General features: G+C 39.2%; 1 protein-coding gene across 3 annotated transcripts in view; it reads left to right on the forward strand.

Moving 5' to 3' along the window:
• EPB41L4A (erythrocyte membrane protein band 4.1 like 4A) overlaps positions 1-21,388 on the forward strand; it is a 236,437-nt gene that overhangs the window by 160,321 nt on the left and 54,728 nt on the right. For all 3 annotated transcript variants that reach the window (XM_079143527.1, XM_079143526.1, XM_079143525.1), the window contains 3 exons: positions 5,203-5,294; positions 6,666-6,743; positions 11,968-12,089. In XM_079143527.1, the coding sequence (XP_078999653.1) occupies positions 5,203-5,294; positions 6,666-6,743; positions 11,968-12,089 (292 nt within the window). The remainder of the gene's footprint in view (positions 1-5,202; positions 5,295-6,665; positions 6,744-11,967; positions 12,090-21,388) is intronic.

Below are 21,388 nucleotides of genomic sequence, written 5' to 3' on the forward strand. Positions count from 1 at the left end.
TTTCTGAGGTTCTGTCTTCCAGGTGTTCTATCCTATTGGTTATGCTTTCTATGGAGTTTTTAATTTGGTTTATTGTTTCCTTCATTTCAAGGATTTCTGTTTTTTTTTTTTTTTTCAATATCTCTAACTCTTTATTGAAATGATCTTTTGCTTCCCGCATTTGCTCTTTTAACTGTTGAGTGGTGTGATCATTCAAAGCCTGCATTTGCTCTTTCATCTCATCATTTGCTTCTCTGATCATTTTAATTATGTACATTCTGAACTCCCTCTCTGACATTTCTCTGCCATGCTGTCATTGGATTTTATTGCTGTATCATCTAGGTTTGTTTGGGACATTTTCTTCCCTTGTTTTCTCATATTGCTCAGGTATCTACCCCTCTAGTAGTGAAACTCTGAGATATTGCAGATTTCCTCTTTTGACTAATATTGTCCCTGTAGATTACCAATAACTTAACATCTAGCCTTCAGTAGCCTGAAGTCTTGGAGGAACTTGATAATGCAGTGCTCCACAAGGAAGCTGCCCCTCTAGGGGTGGTGGCCTTCAGGTGGGATATATTCCCTGTCAGTGGGCAGAGGTGCCTCCACTTGTTGACTGATGGTCAGCCAAAGGGGGTCTAGACTGCAGACTGGGGTAAGTCTGGTCTGGGCCTGTGTCTCTGGTTCCACCACCCTGGTGGGAAAGCCTCGCCCAGTGGGGAAGACTCACCTGGTGGGAAAGTTTCACTGGGCAGCTCTCCTCTGAGAAATTCCCTTTGTCCAGAACTACCACTTGGACTGGGGAGCCTGGCCCTACAAGGGACTCCCTCGCTGAGTGGCCCTCCTCTGCTACGTTCACTGGGGACCGGAGCTACTGCCTGGGCCAGGGAGCCTCACCCTGCGCCGAAGCTTCTTGCTGTGTGGCCCTCCTCTGAGAAGCTGCCTGCGGTCTGGTCCTGCTGCCTGGGCCTGGGAACCTTGCTCTGTGCCGAAGCCTCTTGCTGGTCAGCCCTTCTCTGCAATATTCCTGGTTGACCAGGTTCATGGCTCCAGCGGGGGAGTCTCACTGTACTCCATGAAGTTCCCTGCGTTCGGGGACTACTGCCCCATCCTGGGATCCTCGCCCAGTGGGAGAGACTCACCTGGTGGCTCTGAGTTGGTTCCTAGTCTCTCAATACCTCCCCTTTTGAATCCTGAGTCCCGTCAAAGGGCCACCCCTCTCCTGTAGGTGTTTCAGGAAGGGAGCCGCCCTTCCAATGATGATGGCCATGCCCTCAGGAATAATTCAAAATTCCTGCACCAGCCTCCAAAGAAGCTGGGGAGCCCCAGCGAGGGTGTGCTGAGTCAGCACAGAGGCAAGTGCAGTGTCCCTCAGCAGTAGGGGCGGGGGGCAGACAGGCTCAGTAATGGCGTCTGACCTCCGTGTGGGGGGTCAGGTGAGGTCGCTCAGTGATGGCGTTGGACCTCAGTGTGGAGGTCTGGCGGGCTGGCTCACCCATCGGCTTATTCCGCGATTGGCGATTGTGACCCACCTTGGTGTGGTGGTCGAGCAAGGTCCCCTCTGTCCTACCTTGATGGAACATTGTCAGAAGCTTCTCTGCTGTAGGTCTTCAAGTATGTATGCAATGATGGCATCTTTCCAATGTTAGAAGTAATAATCTCTTTTGCTCTTAAATAATGACTCACACAGTATATCTTGGGTTGCTTCTGGTAACCTTGGATGTGGGACAAGTATATAGTAATGAAATTAAGTTCATCCCTATACTTCTAGGGAGGCTGGGTGGGGCATCATCCACTTGTGTGGCTGCTTCCCCAAACAGAAACAGGGAGAAATCAGTTAGAGTACAGTCAATGAGGATCTTGTGTCAAGGACACAGGCTTCTGGGAGGCTGTGAAGCTGGAGTGGACTCAGGGAGCATAAGTGGCTGTGCTGCTTACAGTGTTAAGTCCTTCAGTGATACTGTCAGGAATCTCAACATGTGTAAGAGAAGCTAAGCAAAGTAGATTTATTTCTCTAAGCTTGCCAAGACAGACATGGCCAGCAAAGGTGGGTAAAGAGTCTGAAAGGACCAGAGGGAGTTAGATTTGGAATCTATACAGATCCTGAATATATTCATACCCAAGGAAACTTGAGAAAAACCTAATTCTGGTTGGATTCGATATGCTTTTTGTACTTTGATTAAGAAATGGTAGATTAAAAAAATATGAAGACTTAGGTATCCTGTGATGAGATCTGTTCTTGAAAAGGAAAAGAACAGGGACATTAATGTGAAGGATGAAACAAAAACCAGTCTAAGAAAAGTTTGAGGTTTGGAGGACATGAATTTTATATCATTTTAAACACCTAACGCTTTTTAATTTCTAGGTTCGAAAATTGGATTATACATAACTAAGTTTTTGAAAATTTGATTATGGTACATAAATTATACCTTCTCTATAGATGGTTTTGCTAAAACGTGAAAGTGTCTGGGTCTCAGTTTTCCTGGCCAACACTTCTAGGTGGTAAGGCCCGGCGCATCCTCTAGTGCTTCTGCTGTTGAAAGGCACAGGGAGATGACCAGGTTTTCATCTGAGGAAGCTGGTAGCTGGGAGGGCAGGGACAGGCTGTCCTGGTGTCCCCTTTGTCTTAATAATGTATCCTGACAGAATGCAATCACAAGCAAATTTATTTTTAACTTATTGACCTGTTCATTACATTTTAAGATAATCCAGTTCCCTTAAAAGCACTCAGATCTTATAATAGAAATGGTGATAGACTCAGGGAAGGGGAAGCAGGGCCAGCGGTAGGAGGGAGATTGAGTTTTGGTAACTTTTGGCTTTTGTACAGTGTATGTATCTCTCCTCTTTTATTTATTTCTGGTTCTGGGGTTAAACACAGAGGCTGCTGGTACTTGCTGGGTAAGTGCTCTACCACTGAGCTATATCCTCAGCTCTTATTTTATTTTTGAGATAGAGTCTTGCTAAGCTATCCAGTTAGTCTTGAACTTGAAATCCTCCTGCCTTAAACTCCTAAGTAGCTAGCATTACATGCATGTGCCACTGCACTTGGCTGTTATATATTTTAAAAAATAAAATTAAAAAAAAAAAAAAAAAAAAGAGTCCTCCCTGAGAACTCGCATATCCTGATAGGAGCCTGGACTTTCATGTTACCCTCGAGAAACTTGTGTGCTTTGTTTATTCCCCGTTTTCCACCCCCGGTTTCTTTTGCTATTGAGGAAAGCATTTTCTGAATTCATTGACTTTTCGTCCTCAGCTCTAATTATATAATCCCTACCCTTTCACAGAAGTCACCAAAGATTTTTCACTGTGAAAATATGAGTAAACCCAGTTTGACCTTTCTGGGTCATTTGAGATTTGTGTTCTCTCTCCCCATCATCTCCTGGTTCATTTTGACCCCCTCACTCCACATTCACAAGCATCTTTCCTGTAATTCCATTCTGCATTCTTTTCCTGAGCTATCTCATTTCCTCTCAGGCAAGATTGCCTGTGTCAGTAGATGTGACCTCTCTCCTGAACTCTGCACCTGCACGCTTATACTGACCCACTTGGCATTCCATGGGCACCTCAGCATCCAAGTGTCTCCACCTGAACTTATTATCCAATCCCTTGCCATCCAAATCCTCACCTCCCACCCCACTTGCTATATTTTAATACTAATATACAAGCCGGAAATCTGAGACTCATCCTAAATTTCTCCTTCTGCTTCACAAGATTTTGGAATTGTAGTTCACCTTTCTGCAACATGGATATGTTGGCTTTGTTTCCATTACATCCCTTCATTTTACAGATAGAATGCTAATTTAGGTAGCATCATTCCATTTGCACTTGGGAAGAATTTCACCCATGTGAATGTTCTGTTCTTATTAAAAGTGGAAGAGAAATCATTTCAATTATTTCTCTGTGCTTACAGTTTTATGTTCGAGTCTGTAAGAACTTCTTTCACAGGCACTGTTGCATTTGAGATTTGAGTTTGGTTTTTAAATTATCAATTATATAATTTCACAGAGCCTGTATTTTATTATTATAGCATTTATATTGTATTCTGCTTGGTTTTTCTATTCAGTCACTTAAGCTAATAGTGTCTTTTTTTAAAAAAATATTTTTAGTTGTAGATGGTCACAATACCTTTATTCATCTGGTACTGAGGATTGAACCCAGTGCCTCACATGTGCTATGCAAGTGCTATGCAAGTGCTCTACCACTGAGCTACAACCCCAGCTCTAAGCAATAGTAGCTAGAGTGTGGTGGTGCACACCTGTAATTCTAGGTACTCAGGAGGCTGAGGGAGGAAGATTACAAGTTGAAGGCCAGTTGGGCAACTTAACAAGAACTTGTTTCTAAAAAATAGGCTGGTAATGTAGTTCAGTGGTAAAGAGCCCTTGGGTTCAATCTCCTGTACTGCCAAAAAATAGGTATTTCGTACAAAATTAGAATTACCTTTAATGTTGCTTTAGTTTCTTTTGTATTAAGTATATTAAAGAATCAAATAACTGCTAGATTAAAATTATTGATATTTATACCTGTTATGTGACATTTTATATCTACCACATCATTTAATTTAATAAACCAAATAACTTGATAGAGAGTGGAGAAGAACTCAGAATAAGAGATGTTACTTGATTTGCCCAGATTACATTGCATGGTGGCTGCTCCTCTCAGTGGTTCCTTGTGAAATTTTTTATCTTTTGCGTGTGTGTGTGTGCACGTGTGTGTGTTACTGGGCATTGACCAGGGCCTGCACATGCCAGGCAAGGGCTGTACCACTGAACACTACCCCCAACCCCTGAGGTTCTTTAGACGTCAGTTTGAGTGTGAGCGGTACATCGCTTAATTATAGTTAAAGGCTGGATTTATGGGCATCTCTTTTTTATTGGGAAATGATTTCCACACAGTCAGTGTTTTTTGCTTGCCAGCCAGTAGCGATTTATGATGGGAGATTTGGCAGTAATTCAGTGCCATCACCTGGATTATGCATAGTTGTGAAATGATGTAGAAGTAGATAATGGAGGTGATTGCAGTAAGATTTAAACAGAATTTATGTTTTGTAATTTTAATTAGTGGAAAGTGATTTTAATGCAGCCTTCCAAAAATAGTTACCAAGAAATAATTATTGTTTTATGTATTAATAATCTCTCTGCTGATTTAATTTTCTATTACCTAAAGGAGGGGCGATCTAAAGAGTGTTATGGCCAGTAATTCAGTTTTCTCTCTCTCTCCTTCTCTCAGTGCAATGAAACCTCATTCTTTTTTGAAGCTCGAAGTAAAACTGCTTGCAAGCATCTCTGGAAGTGCAGTGTAGAACATCATACATTTTTTAGGTATGTTAATGGGAAAGTTTTGTTCACCATTTCTAATAAATGAAAATGGCATTTGTTTTTATAACAGGAATTCTGTCTGTAAACAGAAATTTAAAGGCTTTTCTCTTAATTTATTTTGGCTCAGTTCTCTGGATTGCATTATATAAGCATCAGATACATACATGTTTGTATACATACATGTATGTACATAACACAATGTAGACATTAGTTATACTATAAGAAAGGATCAAGGGTAATTTTGTAAAGTTTATGTAGAAAATGCAGATTTGACTAGCATCTCTGGCATTGGTGGAAATCAAGTGTTCTGTGGACATACTAAATTTGAAACGCCTGTGAGCAATTCATGTGGAGATGTGGTAAGACAGTTGGGTATACAGGGCTCACTAGAAAGGTGAAGGTTGATGGTTCAACTTTAGTAGATATTTAATATAGAAGAGGTTGGCTGAGATCAGCTATGGAGAAAACAAAGAGAGGAAAATTTAAAAATCCCATCAACTGAGCTCTGAACACAGGAAGAGCCAGACGAGGGGCATGAGAAGGGGCCAGCAGGAGAGGGTGTCATGTGCTGGTAAATCAGGACTAGGGTGCCAGCAACTATGTGCAGCCCTCCGGGGAGGGCAAGTAAGATGTGGACAGAGAACTGACTACTGGATTGTGGGGACACTTTTTCCCTGTTTCACACCCTTGTGTCATGAAGATAAGACAAAATTTTAGCAGGTAGTACTTGAATCTTTATTGCTTTATCTTTCTGTATAAAAAAATTAAAACAAGATTGAATTCTTTCCCTTATTCCTATTTGATTTGTATGGAACAATTTAGTGAATTGCATGGTAGTGGAGAAGTATTTTTATAAAATGACCAAAGTCTTCTTTATGGTTTGCGTTAGGGGAGGAACATGGCCCAGGAAGCCTAAGGCTTTGCCTGCAGGTCAGTGGGACAGGGCTGGGAGCCATGGCAGTGTCTGTTGAAAGCACCCTGGAATGGGAAGTCCCAGAACACATTATACAAACAAGGGTGAACCACCATATCTGACACGATTGACTTATGAGAACCTTAGCAAGAATAAACCAGCATAGTGACAAAATTCCCAGGATGACTTAAACAGAGAAAGTTGAGTCACAACTAAAACCTCCCAGGACAATAATGTGTATAATAGTCTTCAGAAAGTATGAGTATTTGGTATCATACACATGTAACATCCTAAGGCGAGGTTGTGCTTCACACATTAGCTTAAAATAGCCAATTCCTGTTTCTTTCACTAGCTTCATTAAACAGTATGGCACTGTTATGTTTTCAATACAGCTTTATGCTCAAATGTATACAAGTATCTGCATTTATGAGTCTTTGGTTTTCTTTTTTAAAATTTATTAGAATGCCCGAAACAGAATCAAATTCATTGTCAAGAAAACTCAGCAAATTTGGATCCATAGGTTATAAGCATCGGTACAGGTAAATGAAATTTTTTTCCTTGGGGTGTGTGGCTGTAAATAAGTATTTAATTCAGCTGCCCACATACATGCATAATGAAGTATGTGATTTAAATTTTTTATTTTTCCTAGAATGCCAATGTATTTTTGTAAGCATAACAACTTACTAAAACTTTCTTGACAAAATGATTTTCCAGAACTAACTATATTTAATGTCTGTATTAGCTATGTTAAGTTTAGGACTTTTAGAACATAGTAGAATTTATTGTTTTCAGAATTTAATTTTGATACAATTATCACTTATTTCTAATTCTGTGGTGAAACAAAATAGATTTTTCTGGATATTAACTGATTGATTGTGATCTTAGGACCTTTAGTTGATCCCTTATTATAACACAAAATATACTTTATATTGTATATGAAAGATGTGCAATATAAAGTATATTATAGTAATTAACATACAGCAATGCTAATTATATCTCCACTTTATTTGAATGCCATTGTTGTGCTAAGTGTTTTCCATTTATTGCTTCACTTAGTCATCATAGTCTTCTGTAATATCATCCTTATTAATATATGAGGAAACGGAGATTCAGAGAGGCCAAGTTACTTCTTATGGTAACACAACTAAGAAGCAGTAAGAAGGGATTCACACCTTAGCAGTCTGACTCCACAGACTGCTTTTAACCATGAGACAGATTTTATTAGCCTGTTGGAGAAGAAGCCTGATGGTCATGCAGCGAGGTAGATGCTTGTGTCCTTTTCTAATACCAGCATTAAAAGTAGAAGTGAATTCTTTATGGAAAAAGGATTTTTTAAAATTCATTTTATTCAGTGGAGAGCCTGTGATATGCAGGGTGTGATATCAGGAGCCCAGAGACACAAAGAATCAGATCTAACCACCTCTTCCTTCAAAGAGCTACAGAGTCATTCAGGTGGCACTGAAGGTCCCCAGGTCTTGAAAATCCAAGCAGTATGCAGAAATGCCACCCAGTTGGGGGGACACTGTTCTGCTGGTTCCATTGGTGACATCACTGAATGAAATGCTTCCATAGGAGATTTAAAAATAAAGCCAAGTCAAGTGTTTATAGGACAGCACTGCCAGATTTTAATCCTTCTCTTTTAATAACTCGCTTTTTGAGTCTTATATTTGAGACCAAAGATAATCATTAAAAGAGTGTCTAGTAGTGAACCCATTTGTACATAATATTCAGTTGACTGTTTGCTTATTTGATGACTAAAAAGAAAAGTGTTAATTGTATAATAGATATTCCTGGTTTTTAATATTTATTAATATTTAAATATTTAACTTGCAGGTTTTCGAAGTTCTCCTTAGAGAGTGAAGTAATTACAAGTAATTTAAGGAGAGATTCTTTAGTTTCATACTGAGAAGAACAGCCAATATGTAGGCCTAAAACACTGCCAAGGTTATTAAGAAAATGTGTAAAGCTATCTCCTTGTCACTGAAATGGAACTAGAGAAGAGGGATCTGCCTTAGTGTTTATACTATTAAAATTATAATTAGGCTGTTTAACATATGCTGTAGTTGGCTTCCACAAATTTAGCCACACCTGATTTCTCAAATTTATTGAAATGCAAATGTTGTGGCTACTGGGAATTATTATTAGAAAGTTATTGAATTTTGCATATTAAATATAATTTCTTCCAAGAAAGTAATTAAAGGTAACCTTTGCAGAATTGGAGGCACAGCTAAATCTGTTCTAATTTCGTGGCTGATGTTAACTGCCAAGTAAATCTTAATGAAACCCAAATCAACACATCCGTACGTAGGAAGCACTAACCTTACACCACCCTTGGAAGAAAAGATATTCTTTCCCTGTAGACAGAGCTTAGGCAGGGATGTGTCTCTGATTATTGGGTGGTCATTAGCACATAGATTGTTTATTGTCAAAAGACAACAACACACAACCCACCTTTAACCGGCATCACATGTCTGTCACTGTTTTGAGACAATCTCACAATATGCTCAACTGCAAGCGGAGGTCTGAAACAGTCAGCCCGCTGCTTTACCCTGCTGGCTTTGGAGCATTGGGGAAAAATAGTAGACTACGAAGAGGCTGTAGTGTGTGAGTGTGGGTATCTGCATATAAGCATGTATTTCTATCAATGTGTGTGAGTGTTTTGGAGAGTGTGCATGTACATGGATGTGATATGTACGTGTAAGTGATGGAGGAAGACAGAGTTCTAGTCTTTACTCTCTCCTGCATTTTAGGGATTTCAGAATGCCAAGGAGATTACTGAATCTTTTGGGAAATCTAATCATTACTTAAGGGAAAAAACCAGACATTTTTAGTGATACAGGATAATCAAATTTCAAAATCAAATTTTGGGGCAATGACTGAACTGAAATAAGGTGTTCTAATTCTCTCTCTCTCTTTCTCTCTTGTTCTCCCTCTCTTTGTTTTTTGGTATGGGAAATTGAATCGAGGGGCACTTAACCACTGAGCCACATCTCCAGTTCCCTCTTTTTTTTTTCCCCTTTATTTTTTTTATTTTGAGACAGGGTCTTGCTAAGTTGCTTAGGGCCTCACAAAGTTGCTGAGGCTGGCTTTGAACCCATGATCCTCCTGTCTCAGCCTCCTGAGACACTGTGATTATAGGTGTATGCCACTGTGCCAAGCCCTTTTATTATTATTATTATTATTATCAGGGACCAACAATCTGAAATGGAGATTAATTTTTTGATTAATTAAATATCTTAGTATACAATGCTATCTCCTTCTCTAAGTCCCTTAAAAATTAACTTGCCCTTACTTGATGTTAAGTGTGTAGGAGACTTGATTTTGATGAATAACTTGTGTGGAATTAATACTTCATAAGTTAGAACAAGACCTGAGAACCCCGACTCCCTCAGAAACCCAGATGTTCTTCTTCTAGGATTTAAATCAAGGAACCCTCATGGGATGTCCCATTCCATGAAGCAGAGAAGAAACCAAGTTCTCACGAGAACCTCCTTAGTGTCAGGTGCTTGCTTTCACGTGGGCTACTTTATTCGGTCTGTATGGTGACTTGCCCAAAGAGGTATCAGATCCCCAATTATACAGATGAGAAATTTGAGCTCCCCAAAATAAGGTAACTGAACTAATGACCCTTAACTAGCAAATGGGAAATCTGGAACTTGAACCCAAGTGCCTTTTCTCTGCTTCTTTTCCTTCTTGCTCACTGTGAGACTGAAGGACTCTGGCTGTGTCACTCAGCACAGAAAGGAGCATGGACCAGAGTGTGAGGAGGCAGAGAAGTGGATGGACATAGAGCCCTGTCCTGTCACAATAGAGTCTCCAGATATGCAGAGGGACTCTATCACCTTATGCTGTCAGTTTCTATATGTACTTGTTCATCACTTTCTGCTACAAAGAAATAGAATGCTCTATAAAACTATTCTGTTAGGACATAGTAAGAACAAATATGTTTTCAACAGTGCTTGTTTCTTAAAACCAAAGGCTAATTGTTCTGTCCCTTCTCCCACCATTATGACTAACTAAGGGCAGAAAACTTGTAGTCCTGGGTCCTGTACGGCCTGTGGCAAATCAGTTTATGTTTCTGGACCTTAGCCTACTTAATCTTGGGATGTGATTTTTCTCATTTCTCCTTTGTTCTCAAGAGAAAAAACCAAGAGGTAACATTGAATAATAAAGTACAATCTCATTATAAAATGTCTCAGTCGTTCACATATTGGGTTATGTTTTCACAGCAAATCTTTTTTTTTTTCTCTGTGTAATGAGGTAACAGTGTCCAAGTCTTTCTAGAAACAAGAGAAAGTGTGGTGTCAGTACATCTTCATATTTCAAGTCATTTTTAATAATGAAATTCTGCTCTATCTGTGGGATTTTTTTTAACCTTTTCAGAAATTTATGTTACCTCATATACCTTTGGAAAAATAGTTAAATTTTAGGTGAAAGGACACCTATCACAACTTGTTCCCCTCCACTCCAGTTCCCATGAACTGTTAAACATGAAGTACTGTCATGGATGGAATTTGGCATCTTAATTCTCAGAGTAGCTCATTCCTTGTAATGTCCCCATTAGCTTGATGAGGAGTTACTTTTTTTTTTTTTTTTTTAATAATGTTGCCATATCTTTTCTTTTTCTTTTTTTGGTGTTATTGGGTTCGAAGCCAGGAGTGCTCTCTCACTAAACTACATCCCCAGCCCTTTGTATCTCATGTTAAGACATGGTCTGCTAAGTTTCCCATGCTGACCTCAAACTTTGAATCCTCCAGAGTAGCTGGGTTTACAGGCACGCACCGCCTCACCTCCTCACCTGGCTATAGGCATCTTTATTTCTAATAAAAGTGGATAGTGAGGAGGGGAAATACTCAAAGAAGCACATAAAGTGAGTTTCATATTGTTGTTTAATCTCCTTTTGAGAGACATTATTTATTTATGCCAATATTTATTCTGTAAATGTAGGATGAACAGAATTTGAGGACAGTAAAAAACTTTTTTTTCCTCCCAAAGATGGCTCTCCTAATAGTGAATCAAATGAGACATATAGAAATGCATTTTTTCCTGGACTTGAGCAGTGTTTTCCTTCATGAAAACTAGGGTTATTCCCTGGCTCAAATTCAGCAATTGTGGAATCAATTTTTAGTAAGATGACTGTTCACTGAAATCTAACAAATGAAATTACACAATTCCCTGGGAAAATTACTCGAGAAGGCTTGTCTAGCTCTAGGGAAAGCTCGTCCTCTTGAACCCTCATGGAATCTTTAGAGAAGCAGAGATTCTGGGTCTGCTTTCCATCTTCCAGGGCCCATGACCTGTTAGGTGAGGTAGGCACAATAAATGACTAATTGTGCCGTGTTATGGTTCAGAACAAAACAACACAGAGTGGCCCTGCAGGGATTCTTCACAGCTTGCCATGTAAGGACAATAGGAGGCTTCCCTGTGGGATTGTGGGACCATTTAGTTGTAGAGCTCAAGAAATCAGAAATCTTTATGTCTAGCCCATTGTTCTTAAATCTAAGTCTAACTCCTTCTTTAATAAACCCTTTCTTCCTGTTTCTCCCTCATAAACATCTTCCTACTAACATAAATTCCCTTCTAAAATTTAATGTACCTCCTTAACCAATATTACCATGAGCAATATTAGAAACCTTGTGTGTGTTTGGTGGGTCGAGTCTGTGTGTCTCTTCTTTCTTTATAGCTATTTTGAACGAGCTGTTGTTTAATTTTGTAGCTTCATGTGGTTTTTACCTTTGCTAATCAAACTGTTGCATTTTCAAGTGGCAGGACAGCTTCACAAATGAGCCGAGATCTTTCTATTCAACTTCCTCGGCCTGATCAGAATGTGTCAAGAAGTCGAAGCAAGACTTACCCTAAGAGAGTAGCACAAACACAGCCAGCTGGTAAGTCATGTGACCTGGAGTCATCTGTGTAACCTTGCATTTTCTTTTAGGCTCATGGTGCAAGACGTGCTCAGGTGGTGACTACAATCCTGTAGTCTCTTCATTCCTTTTTTTTTAGTACTGTGGATTGAATCCAGGGACACTTTACTATTGAGCTACTTCTTTATTACTATTGAGTCCTTCTTTATTTTTATTTTTTGACACAGGACCTCACTAATTTGCTGGGGGGGAGAGTCTTACCAAGTTCCTGAGGCTGTCCTAGAACTTGTGATCTGCCCACCTCAGACTTCCAAGTCATGTACCACTGCACCTGGCTTATTTTTTTTCCCCCCTTCATTTTGAGACAGAGTTTGCTGAATTACCAGGGCTGGTCTCGAACTTGCAATCATCCTGCCTTACCTTCCCAAGTCACTGGGATTACAGGTGTGCACCACCCCATGCACCTCGTAGTCTTCTTTTTCTGACTAGTAGAATATTTAGTTTGGCCTTGGAAATATTCAGTCAGTAATTATTCATTTGTAGATAAGTAGTTACTTGTAGATAAGTAGTCATCCTGACCTGCTTAATGATTATACTTTATTTTTGGAAGGGTTTTATTTTATAAATAAAATTTCAGTTCAGTAATTTATTGGTGACATGAATAGAAACAAAGTCTTTGCAAAGTCTTCTTTAAAAAAAGCAGCACTGTTGATGTAACTTAATTTGTACAAAATCTGGGTGGGTTTTGTGTTATTTGTTTGTTTTTCATTGTGAAATATAATACAGAAAGTGCATGAAATACAGACATGCACACACATATATGGGTATAGACATATGTATTGGTGTGTATGTACACACAAGGTTTAATGTAACTAGTAACCCCTGAAGACCCTAATATCATTTCTTTGATCACATTCTCACTATCTCATCTCTCCAGTTAGAGGAAATTCTGTCTAACTCGTGATCATTATTTCTTACTTTCCATTATAATTTTATTACTGATAGAGCCTTTGCCTGTTCTTAATGGGTCATGTGCATATTATTTTTGTATTACATGTAGTGGGTACTGAAGTGTATTTATTTTTTTAGCTGTGAGTATTCTAGAGTTTGTCAATTTATCTATTCTATTGGTAGACATTTTGGGTTATTTGGAATTTTTGGTTTCTTTAATAAAATTAATCAGTCAGTTTTAATCTATATGTTTAGTGCTCAAAGGCCACAGAATTTTACTGTAAAATAACATTGCTGACTTTGTTCTGTGGCTTGCTTAAAGATCACCCTTGTCTAACTCTGTCCAGATTCATTTCACATATAACATCTCATTTGAATCTCACAATAACTTTGTTAGATGGAATGAGTTAAGTATGTTCACATTTTACAAATGAGGGAGACATGGCCCCAGCAGCTATACAGAGGTAGGGCTGGGGAAGGAGCCCAAGTCTCCTGGGTCTTTCTGCCACATTGTGTGAAGTGAGTAGAATTTTTAATAGCAGTAATTAACATCTGAACATCATATTGAAAATTAGCAAATCATTATGACATCTACTGTTTCATTTAATCCTCATGTCAAGCCTATGAAGTGTATGAGTTTGTTCTACCATTTCTGGGTGTGAAAATAACACCCAACTTATCATTTCTAAAGTCAAATTAAATCTGACTGTAGGTCCCTTTCTTTCATTGAACTGGGAGGAAGCAATCCTTTTCTACAGGGGCAGAAATAAAACACAATTTAAATTTGCAATAGATTACCTTGCCACATCAGTGTTATTGTTACTCCCCATTTAGCTGGTAAGGAAACTAAGATTTCAAAGGCAGTTTGGTCAGTATTACTATGGAGCAAGTTCAGGTGCACTGATTACCAATTAGTTTGACTATGAGGAGACAGAACACACTCAAAGGTAACATGTTACATGGAGTAGATTTATTACGTAAATCTACTTCTAGGTACCCACTCAGTTAGGTAGCAAGGGACAAAAGAAGACTAGAATCTCTTGTGAATTGGTCCCCCAGAGCTCAGTAGAGCTTCCTGGGACAGATAGAATCTTGATGGACTGTGCTTTACTTCCACACTTCAAAGGACCCCGAAAGGCAGCTCACTCTGGATTGCATACCTAAGGGGTCCTGTGGCTCACTAGACTTGAAACTTTGGTAGACATCCTGCTTCCCAGGGAAGAGAGGAACAAAGCTCAGGCTGTTCTGGGCAGATTCTACCTAACTCAATATGTTACGGTCCCTAAGAGGGACGGAGTAGTAAGGACTGGGCTATTTGAGGTAGTTTCTCTCTATCTCAGGATATCATATTCCTAGCACATTCTACAGTTATTCTTGAAAACTGAAGGCAAAAAAGCCTAGGTTGGACCAAGGCTACCCAGAGACTTTCCTGCAATTACATAATAATCCTAGGCCATAAATTCTTGTCTTTTAATGCCTAGTTTTATACTTTATACTTAATATTTGTATTTCTCTTTATATGAGCAGTCTGCAGTCCCATTTGGATCAATTATACTATGGTTATAGTTAATAAGAAAACTTTCAAATCCTGTGCTACTTCTGAAGCACCATGAATGCTTTATAAAATTATTCTGAGACCAACTGAGAATATTAAAAGCATTCACTGCCTCAAGTCAACATTTCATTCCACTTGTGATGTAGGAATCAGACATGCTATCTGTATAAACCTGTGCAGGTTACTTTTTTTTTTCCATCTCCTGTGCTTTTATGAAATATTTGCATATAGTCTACTGAATATTTTTTTTCTTTTTGCTTCCCATGGAATCTTAATACTAGAAAATAGATTTAGGGACAGGGCATTTTGTTTTTGTTTTTGTTTTTCTCATGACTTTTTGTAAAAATCAAGCCAAATGTAGTTTTCACAGAACAACTTGGGATTATGTTGCACTCTCAAATCCATGCCAACACGGTCACATCTCAGGTTCCATTCTGTTCTGCAGTGAAAGAGCGCCCTGCAGCATGGTCTGTTGGTTGAGCCTATTAGAACAGATCCCTTCTTCATTAGGGGATGAGGCTATACAGGTGGGGCATGCCATAGAATAGGTGTCCTTCTCTGAGGACAGCCTTCCAGCATCAGGTAGGTCTTTAAAGAATGTGACATGTGTTATGCCTTTATTAATATCATAATATATGGTTATTTTATAAGATTTAGAAAACTTAGAACTTTCCCTCACAAAAAGAAAAAATAAAGCTTTCATATTCAGTTCCATCTTCTAGTACTAGCATTGTATTATTATAGCCTGTTAATTATTCGTATATCTTTCCTAGAAAAATGGAATGATAATGTTTTACAATAGAATTTTCTTCTTTAATATATCAGGGATATGTCCTACATTTTTACATGTTCTTATGAAGCACCATTTTTAATGTCTGTATGATGTTCTGCTTTATAGATACTGTATGGATGTGATCATTTATTCCACCAATCTTTAATTATCATTTACTTAAGCTGTTTCAAAAATTGAAGAATATAATGACAGCAAATATCCTTGTAGTAATATCTTTAAGCATTCATGATTATTTATTACATATATTTTAAACAATGATATATACCCATCATTTTATTCTGAAAGTACCTTATATAATGCTGTGTTTAAGACAGCTATAAGCACATTCCACTTTGAATTTTTTTCAGTAGCTGTGCTCTGGAGACCCCTAGGTGACCCTCCCTATGACAGTGTTGATTATCCTGGGTTGGGGAAGGATCTTTTTAACACAATGCCAGTGATGCAGGGTTGCAGTTGCTATCTTGCATATATGAAGGATATGTGAGGGGGGGATAATCTTCTTTCCATTTTTAAAAAATGTTTGCATTTCCTTGTTTTTCTATTTCAAATGCACTCTGCATTAGTCTTAATTGACCCTGGCTGATAGAAAGGCAAACTGAGCCGTCCCCCACTCCTTTTGCTGTGGTGGGCTTCTGACTCAGAGCAAGAGGTTTGAAGAGGCCCTCTAGCCTTCACCTGCACCAGCATGGCTGTGCTTCTTGTGTGCATGCTCTTTGTCCAAGCCTCACAGGCCCCACAAAGGTGGGTAGTCTTTCTTTTTTTTTTTTTTTGTGGTGCTGGGGATGGAACCGAGGGCCTTGTGCTTTTGAGACAGGCACTCTACCAACTGAGCTATATCCCCAGCCCAGTGGGTAGTCTTTGTAAAGCTAGTCTGAGTGAGAGTAAGAGGGGAAGGGTCTGTGATCAGTTTGGGATCCTCTTGGGCCCAAGGTTCAGCCTACCTAAAGAGATCCTCCTGCCAGTCTGCCTTGTCTCATCTTCCTCCTGCACTTGCTGTTTCAGAATAGCCCCTCACTCAGAAGCTTCTTTTCCTGGAACTTATTTGTGGGTAGCTGGGCAGAGAATGAACAATGGCTCTCTCATTTTTGAACTTTTTTTTTTTTTTTTTAACTGGACTGGAGATGGAGCTTAGTGATAGAGCTTTTGCCTAACATGCAAAAAACCCAGCCCTGAGTTGGATCCCAGTACCTCTTCAAAAAAAGTCTAAAATTTTTTACTAGCTAAAGGAAAAACAAAAGTGTTACCTTAGTAAATTACTTTGCCACAGTTACTTAACTTTTTATTTGAAAACACAGAAAAAGTTTATTTCATGACATTGCACTATATTTGGCAGAAATGAAGTTATAGTTTAAATAAGGAGACAGATTTGTTTTTGCTTTAATAAGGCCAGATATTAATTTTTGTAGAGTGACTTTTGTTGGTATTCTCTTTAAATGAAATTTTAGAACTCCAGTTTTTGGATTATCAGCATGCATTCTCACCTCTCATTTAACATTCATGTATAATAAAAAAACAAGTTGTAATAGCAAGGAGACTGTTACTTTTTGTTAGTTTGTATCATTAATTTATAGTAATGACTTTTTAGTTTTAGAAGACAGTCTCTTATTTCTTCTGAAGTTATAGTATTTCAATCCAACTATTCTGTTGAATATGATTATTCATCTTAACTGTATCCCAGTTCTCTGTAAGTTTAAAAAGCCTTTTTTTCACCCTTCAATCAGGAATAATAAATGCCTCTTAGCTAACAAGCCATTGTGTTTAGAGTCTGCCAAGTTCAGGTCCTGGCACCTCTGTGAGGAAGTACATTCCAGAGTCAGGCGTTCTGCACCCAGCAACCTGCTGCCCCACCCAGAGTTCAGCGCCAGGGCAGGGAGCCAGCATTCCTCGCAAATCAAAAGTGCTTAGGTGGAGTTTGGGGTAAATCAGGAAGAGAGGTGGCAGATGGGAAAAGTGTACGTTTGCATAGCCCTTTCTCTGACAAGTTCTTGGCAACTCTTACAGGTAGACTTCTGTCAGAAGATTCTCTGCTATAAGTAGTCAGTAAGGATAGAATATTTAGATATAATCCATAATTACCTGTAAGGAAGATAATGAGTGAAGCCAACCATAGTGGATGAACGGTGGTGTGATTATCTGATGCTGCCGTTTAAGGTCATAAAAGTATCCCACTGATGGACACAGCAATAAACAATTGCAGCAGCATCTTTGGACTGTTGAAAAGCACAACAGGATTACGTTTGCTTTCCCTTTCTGGATCTGTGGAAGGGGCTCTGAACAGTGCCTGAGGGATGTGAAAATGATTTCTGAGTGAGGAGAGTTTGCGCTCAGTGTGCAAACAGACTGCTTGGGCCAAGCTGGTTTTTTTTTTTTTTTTTTTTTTTTTTTTTTTCAGGAGAGTGGACCCAGTATTGACAAATCTTCCAGTGTTTCAAGAGAAGTGCAAAATCTGGATATTTGTGGGAATTTTCCAGAATTAAGATATTGACAATTGCACTAAACATAAAATCTTTGTGTGCTCAGTTAAACCTTTCTGAGGGACAGATTTGAACTGAGACCTGCCTCTTTGAAAACACTGAATGATAACTGGGGTAAATTCTGATCCACCACATGGCTGAGAGATGCCTCCACCTGCCCTGGTGCTCACAGTAGACTTTTCCAGTATCCCCTGTGAACATCAGTACATCTGCTACAAATATTCCTTCACTCTTGGCCTGGGTACTTTGTAGTTTGTAGGTCATTTAGCCAACTCCACTATAGCTCTGAACACCATAGCTAATAATTCACCTGCGGGTAGCTGACCAGCATTTCTGTTAATGACCTGAGTGGGTACAGCCAGAGCAGGAGAGACAGAGAAATGTTTTGATATAGTGAAGCACAATTTCACTTGGGGCAGTGTAGCTCTGCTCTGGGCTTTTGATAAATAGTTAAGAAAGTTATCATTGAACATTTGAATTCCACGTACTTCACCAAGATTTTACACTAAAATGTCATAAGGTGATTTATTCAGTGCCATTACTCTCTACTCAAAATAGTTTAAACAAGGAATGTTTTAAATACCAAAGCAATGGTATGAAGATCCATTGATGCTGTTAAACAGCTTGTGTATTTTATGCAATAAAAAAATTTCTTTCCTGGAACAAAAAAGAAAGTAATTATCGTATATTGGGCACTTCCTGTGGTTGGCATGTAGTGTCAGACGTGAGAATCAGCAGAAGCTCAGCTTGACTTGTGGCATTTAGATCTTTTTTGCTAAGGCAGAGGAAAGGGCAGCTGTGTGAAGAGACTGGTGTGTCAGATCAAGGCAGTGTGGATCTGGTAAATCTGTGTTCAGCTTCAGTAGTACATGTATTAAATGTGTAGCATTATAAAGGCATTTAGCCAGACTGAGCCTCAATTTCTTTATCTGTTAAATGGGGATATTGCCCCTTGCCTCAGGAGTTGTCTACATGGGAATGGTGTTTGAAATGAGCTAAACCTGTTAGACTTTTGTAGGTACTTGGTATATATACTTTAGTTCCCATCTCCTAAAATAGAAGGATTTCTTTCTATAGACAATATGAAAAGGTCTGCAAATCCACCTGTCAGTGTTTGAATTATATTTACAATACTAGTGTCCACTTTATATATAAAGGATAATAGGATTATGTTAAGGAGCTGTGGGGTGTTGGGGGAGACCATTTAAGTACAGTGATTGGGGCTTGGGAAGGAAATTGGGTAGCTTCACTTTATTCTAGTGGATTTGGTATGAATAGGGAGTGGAGGAAGTAGGCAAGCCCAAGCACACTCTGCCTGCAGGTTCTTTTTGCCCTGCCCACACGCCGATTCTTAGCCAGCCAGGAGGCCACTTTGGAGGCCAATTGTGAACACATTTAGGGGCTTCTTTACTGGCTTCCTTACTGGTTCCTACTTTTAAGCATAGCCTTTAGTCCAAGCTAATTTCTTTAAAATCATGGTAAAAAATGTGTTCACATATTCCCATTTTAAGTGTAAAGTTAGTAGCATTAAAGAATTCACATGACGGTACAACAGATCACCAGAACGTTTTCTCTGTAACACTGAAACTCAATGCCCATTGAACACTGACTTCTTTTCCCCTCTTGGTAAATTTCCTTTCTACTTCTGTCACCCACTTTCCCCTTTTCCTCACTCCAAATGCTCATTGCTCTCCAGCCCCATTAGGATTTTCTGTGACTATGAATTGGAAACAGCAAACTTCTCACAGTGCATTCTTAATAGTGAGGAGACTGTGTGGTAATTTTAAAGTTCACATAATTACTTACTACATCTTCTGTGTAGCGTAGCGTTATCCTCTACCCCACATTTTTTTTTTCTGGTACTCAGGATTGAACTCAGGGCTTCACATATGCTGGGCAAGTGCTTTGCCACTATGCTACATACCCAGACCCCCATTTGAAGTAATTAGTCACTAGCCCTACGTGAGTGCATTTTTTCAAGCAAACAATAGAAACAGACATCACAAAGAAAGGGTAAACCTGAAGGGCTCAGAGAGGAGAAGCAAAGTGGTTGAATGAGGGACACACAAAAGCTAGGGCTCTGTATTAGGGATTTCATAACTAAGCCCCAACGTCTGAGTTGGTCCAGAAAGTTATTAGATCAACAACTTTACTTCTATAAAATGAGCTGAACTTTGAGTTGTCATCACAGAGACTTGATATTACCTAAATATCCTATAGTAGGAAATTGACCTAATAAAAGAATACATTTGTCCATGCTCTGTGGAACACCATGTCTCTGTTAAGAGAAACCTGAGAGTGGGATTTGAACTTGGGTTGGTCTGAGTCCATAGTACAACAGTGCCCACCATGAAACCCAGGCTCCATGAGGAGCCCACCAAGGGAGATGAAGGTTAGTCACTAACAATCATCAGACATCCCTGCGTGCTTGGCTCTATGTGGATACTGTACAGATAGTATCTCACTCCTATCTTTTGGAAGATGCCTTGACTCTGAGTGTTCAGGTTAGACTGCAGAGGATAAGACTTGTCCAAGACCATGCAACTGGGGTTTATACTCTAGTCAGTTAGTGTCTGTATAATGTAGGCGGGAAAAAACAAAACAAACAAACAAATCGATACATATCGATTTGTATAAGCTGGTATGGAATGATTTCCAGATATAGTGTTAGTAAGGGGGGGGGGAGAACAAAAAAGCATGGATCCTGCTGTTGTATAATATGTTCCCATTATACAAAAAGGTAAAACTGAGAGGTAGGGGGAAGATGCATACAAAATTACTTGCAGACAGGATATGTTACAAACTAGTAATAGTAGTGGCCTGGGAAGTGTTCTGAGAGAATAGGGGATTAGAAATGGGAGATTTATTTTCATTTGAATTTTTTCCATGTTGTTAATTTTTAAAAGCCCTATAGATAATAGTTAGGAATGCATTAAGTTTGCAAAAGGATTTCAAACGCGCATTCATTTCTAACACATATAGTCTCAAAAGGCTCAGAACTAAGGACTCTGATATTGTACTAGGAAGCATGCAGTGTTATTTACAGAAAAAGTAATGAAACAATTTCAGACTGCTCATACAAAATTCAAGTGTTGGAATTTCTCCTGTGTTGTAACAGATATAGCCTAAGTCTTTGAGGAGAGGGGCATAAGACACATTTATACCGGAACATGTGTTAATCCCAGGGTTAATGTACAGAGGGCTGAAGATCACTCCTTCTTCAAAGGAGGAAGGCTCCCATAGGACTTGGAATTCTTGGATGAGAGGAAGAAGAGGATAATCAGTTTGTGTGGCAAGTGAGGATATTCAGGCAGGAAGAGGTGATTCACAAGCATACCTGGTTCTGCAGCTTGGAGGGTATCTGGGTAAGGTTTTGAGGAATGTTTGGAAAAAGTGAGGATAAGGTGCCTGGAAAAAAATGAAGGCATAATAGCTGTCATATCTGTTGGGCCTTTGATGGTATTATGAAATTTGTGTTTGTTTATCCCCTCTGGGTCAGCTCAAGATGGGGAAAGAAAGAAATTACTTTTGATTTTCATCCAGGGGA

The sequence above is a fragment of the Sciurus vulgaris genome (genome assembly GCF_902686455.1).
Source record: "Sciurus vulgaris genome assembly, chromosome: 6".
In the NCBI taxonomy this organism is placed as follows: domain Eukaryota; kingdom Metazoa; phylum Chordata; class Mammalia; order Rodentia; family Sciuridae; genus Sciurus; species Sciurus vulgaris.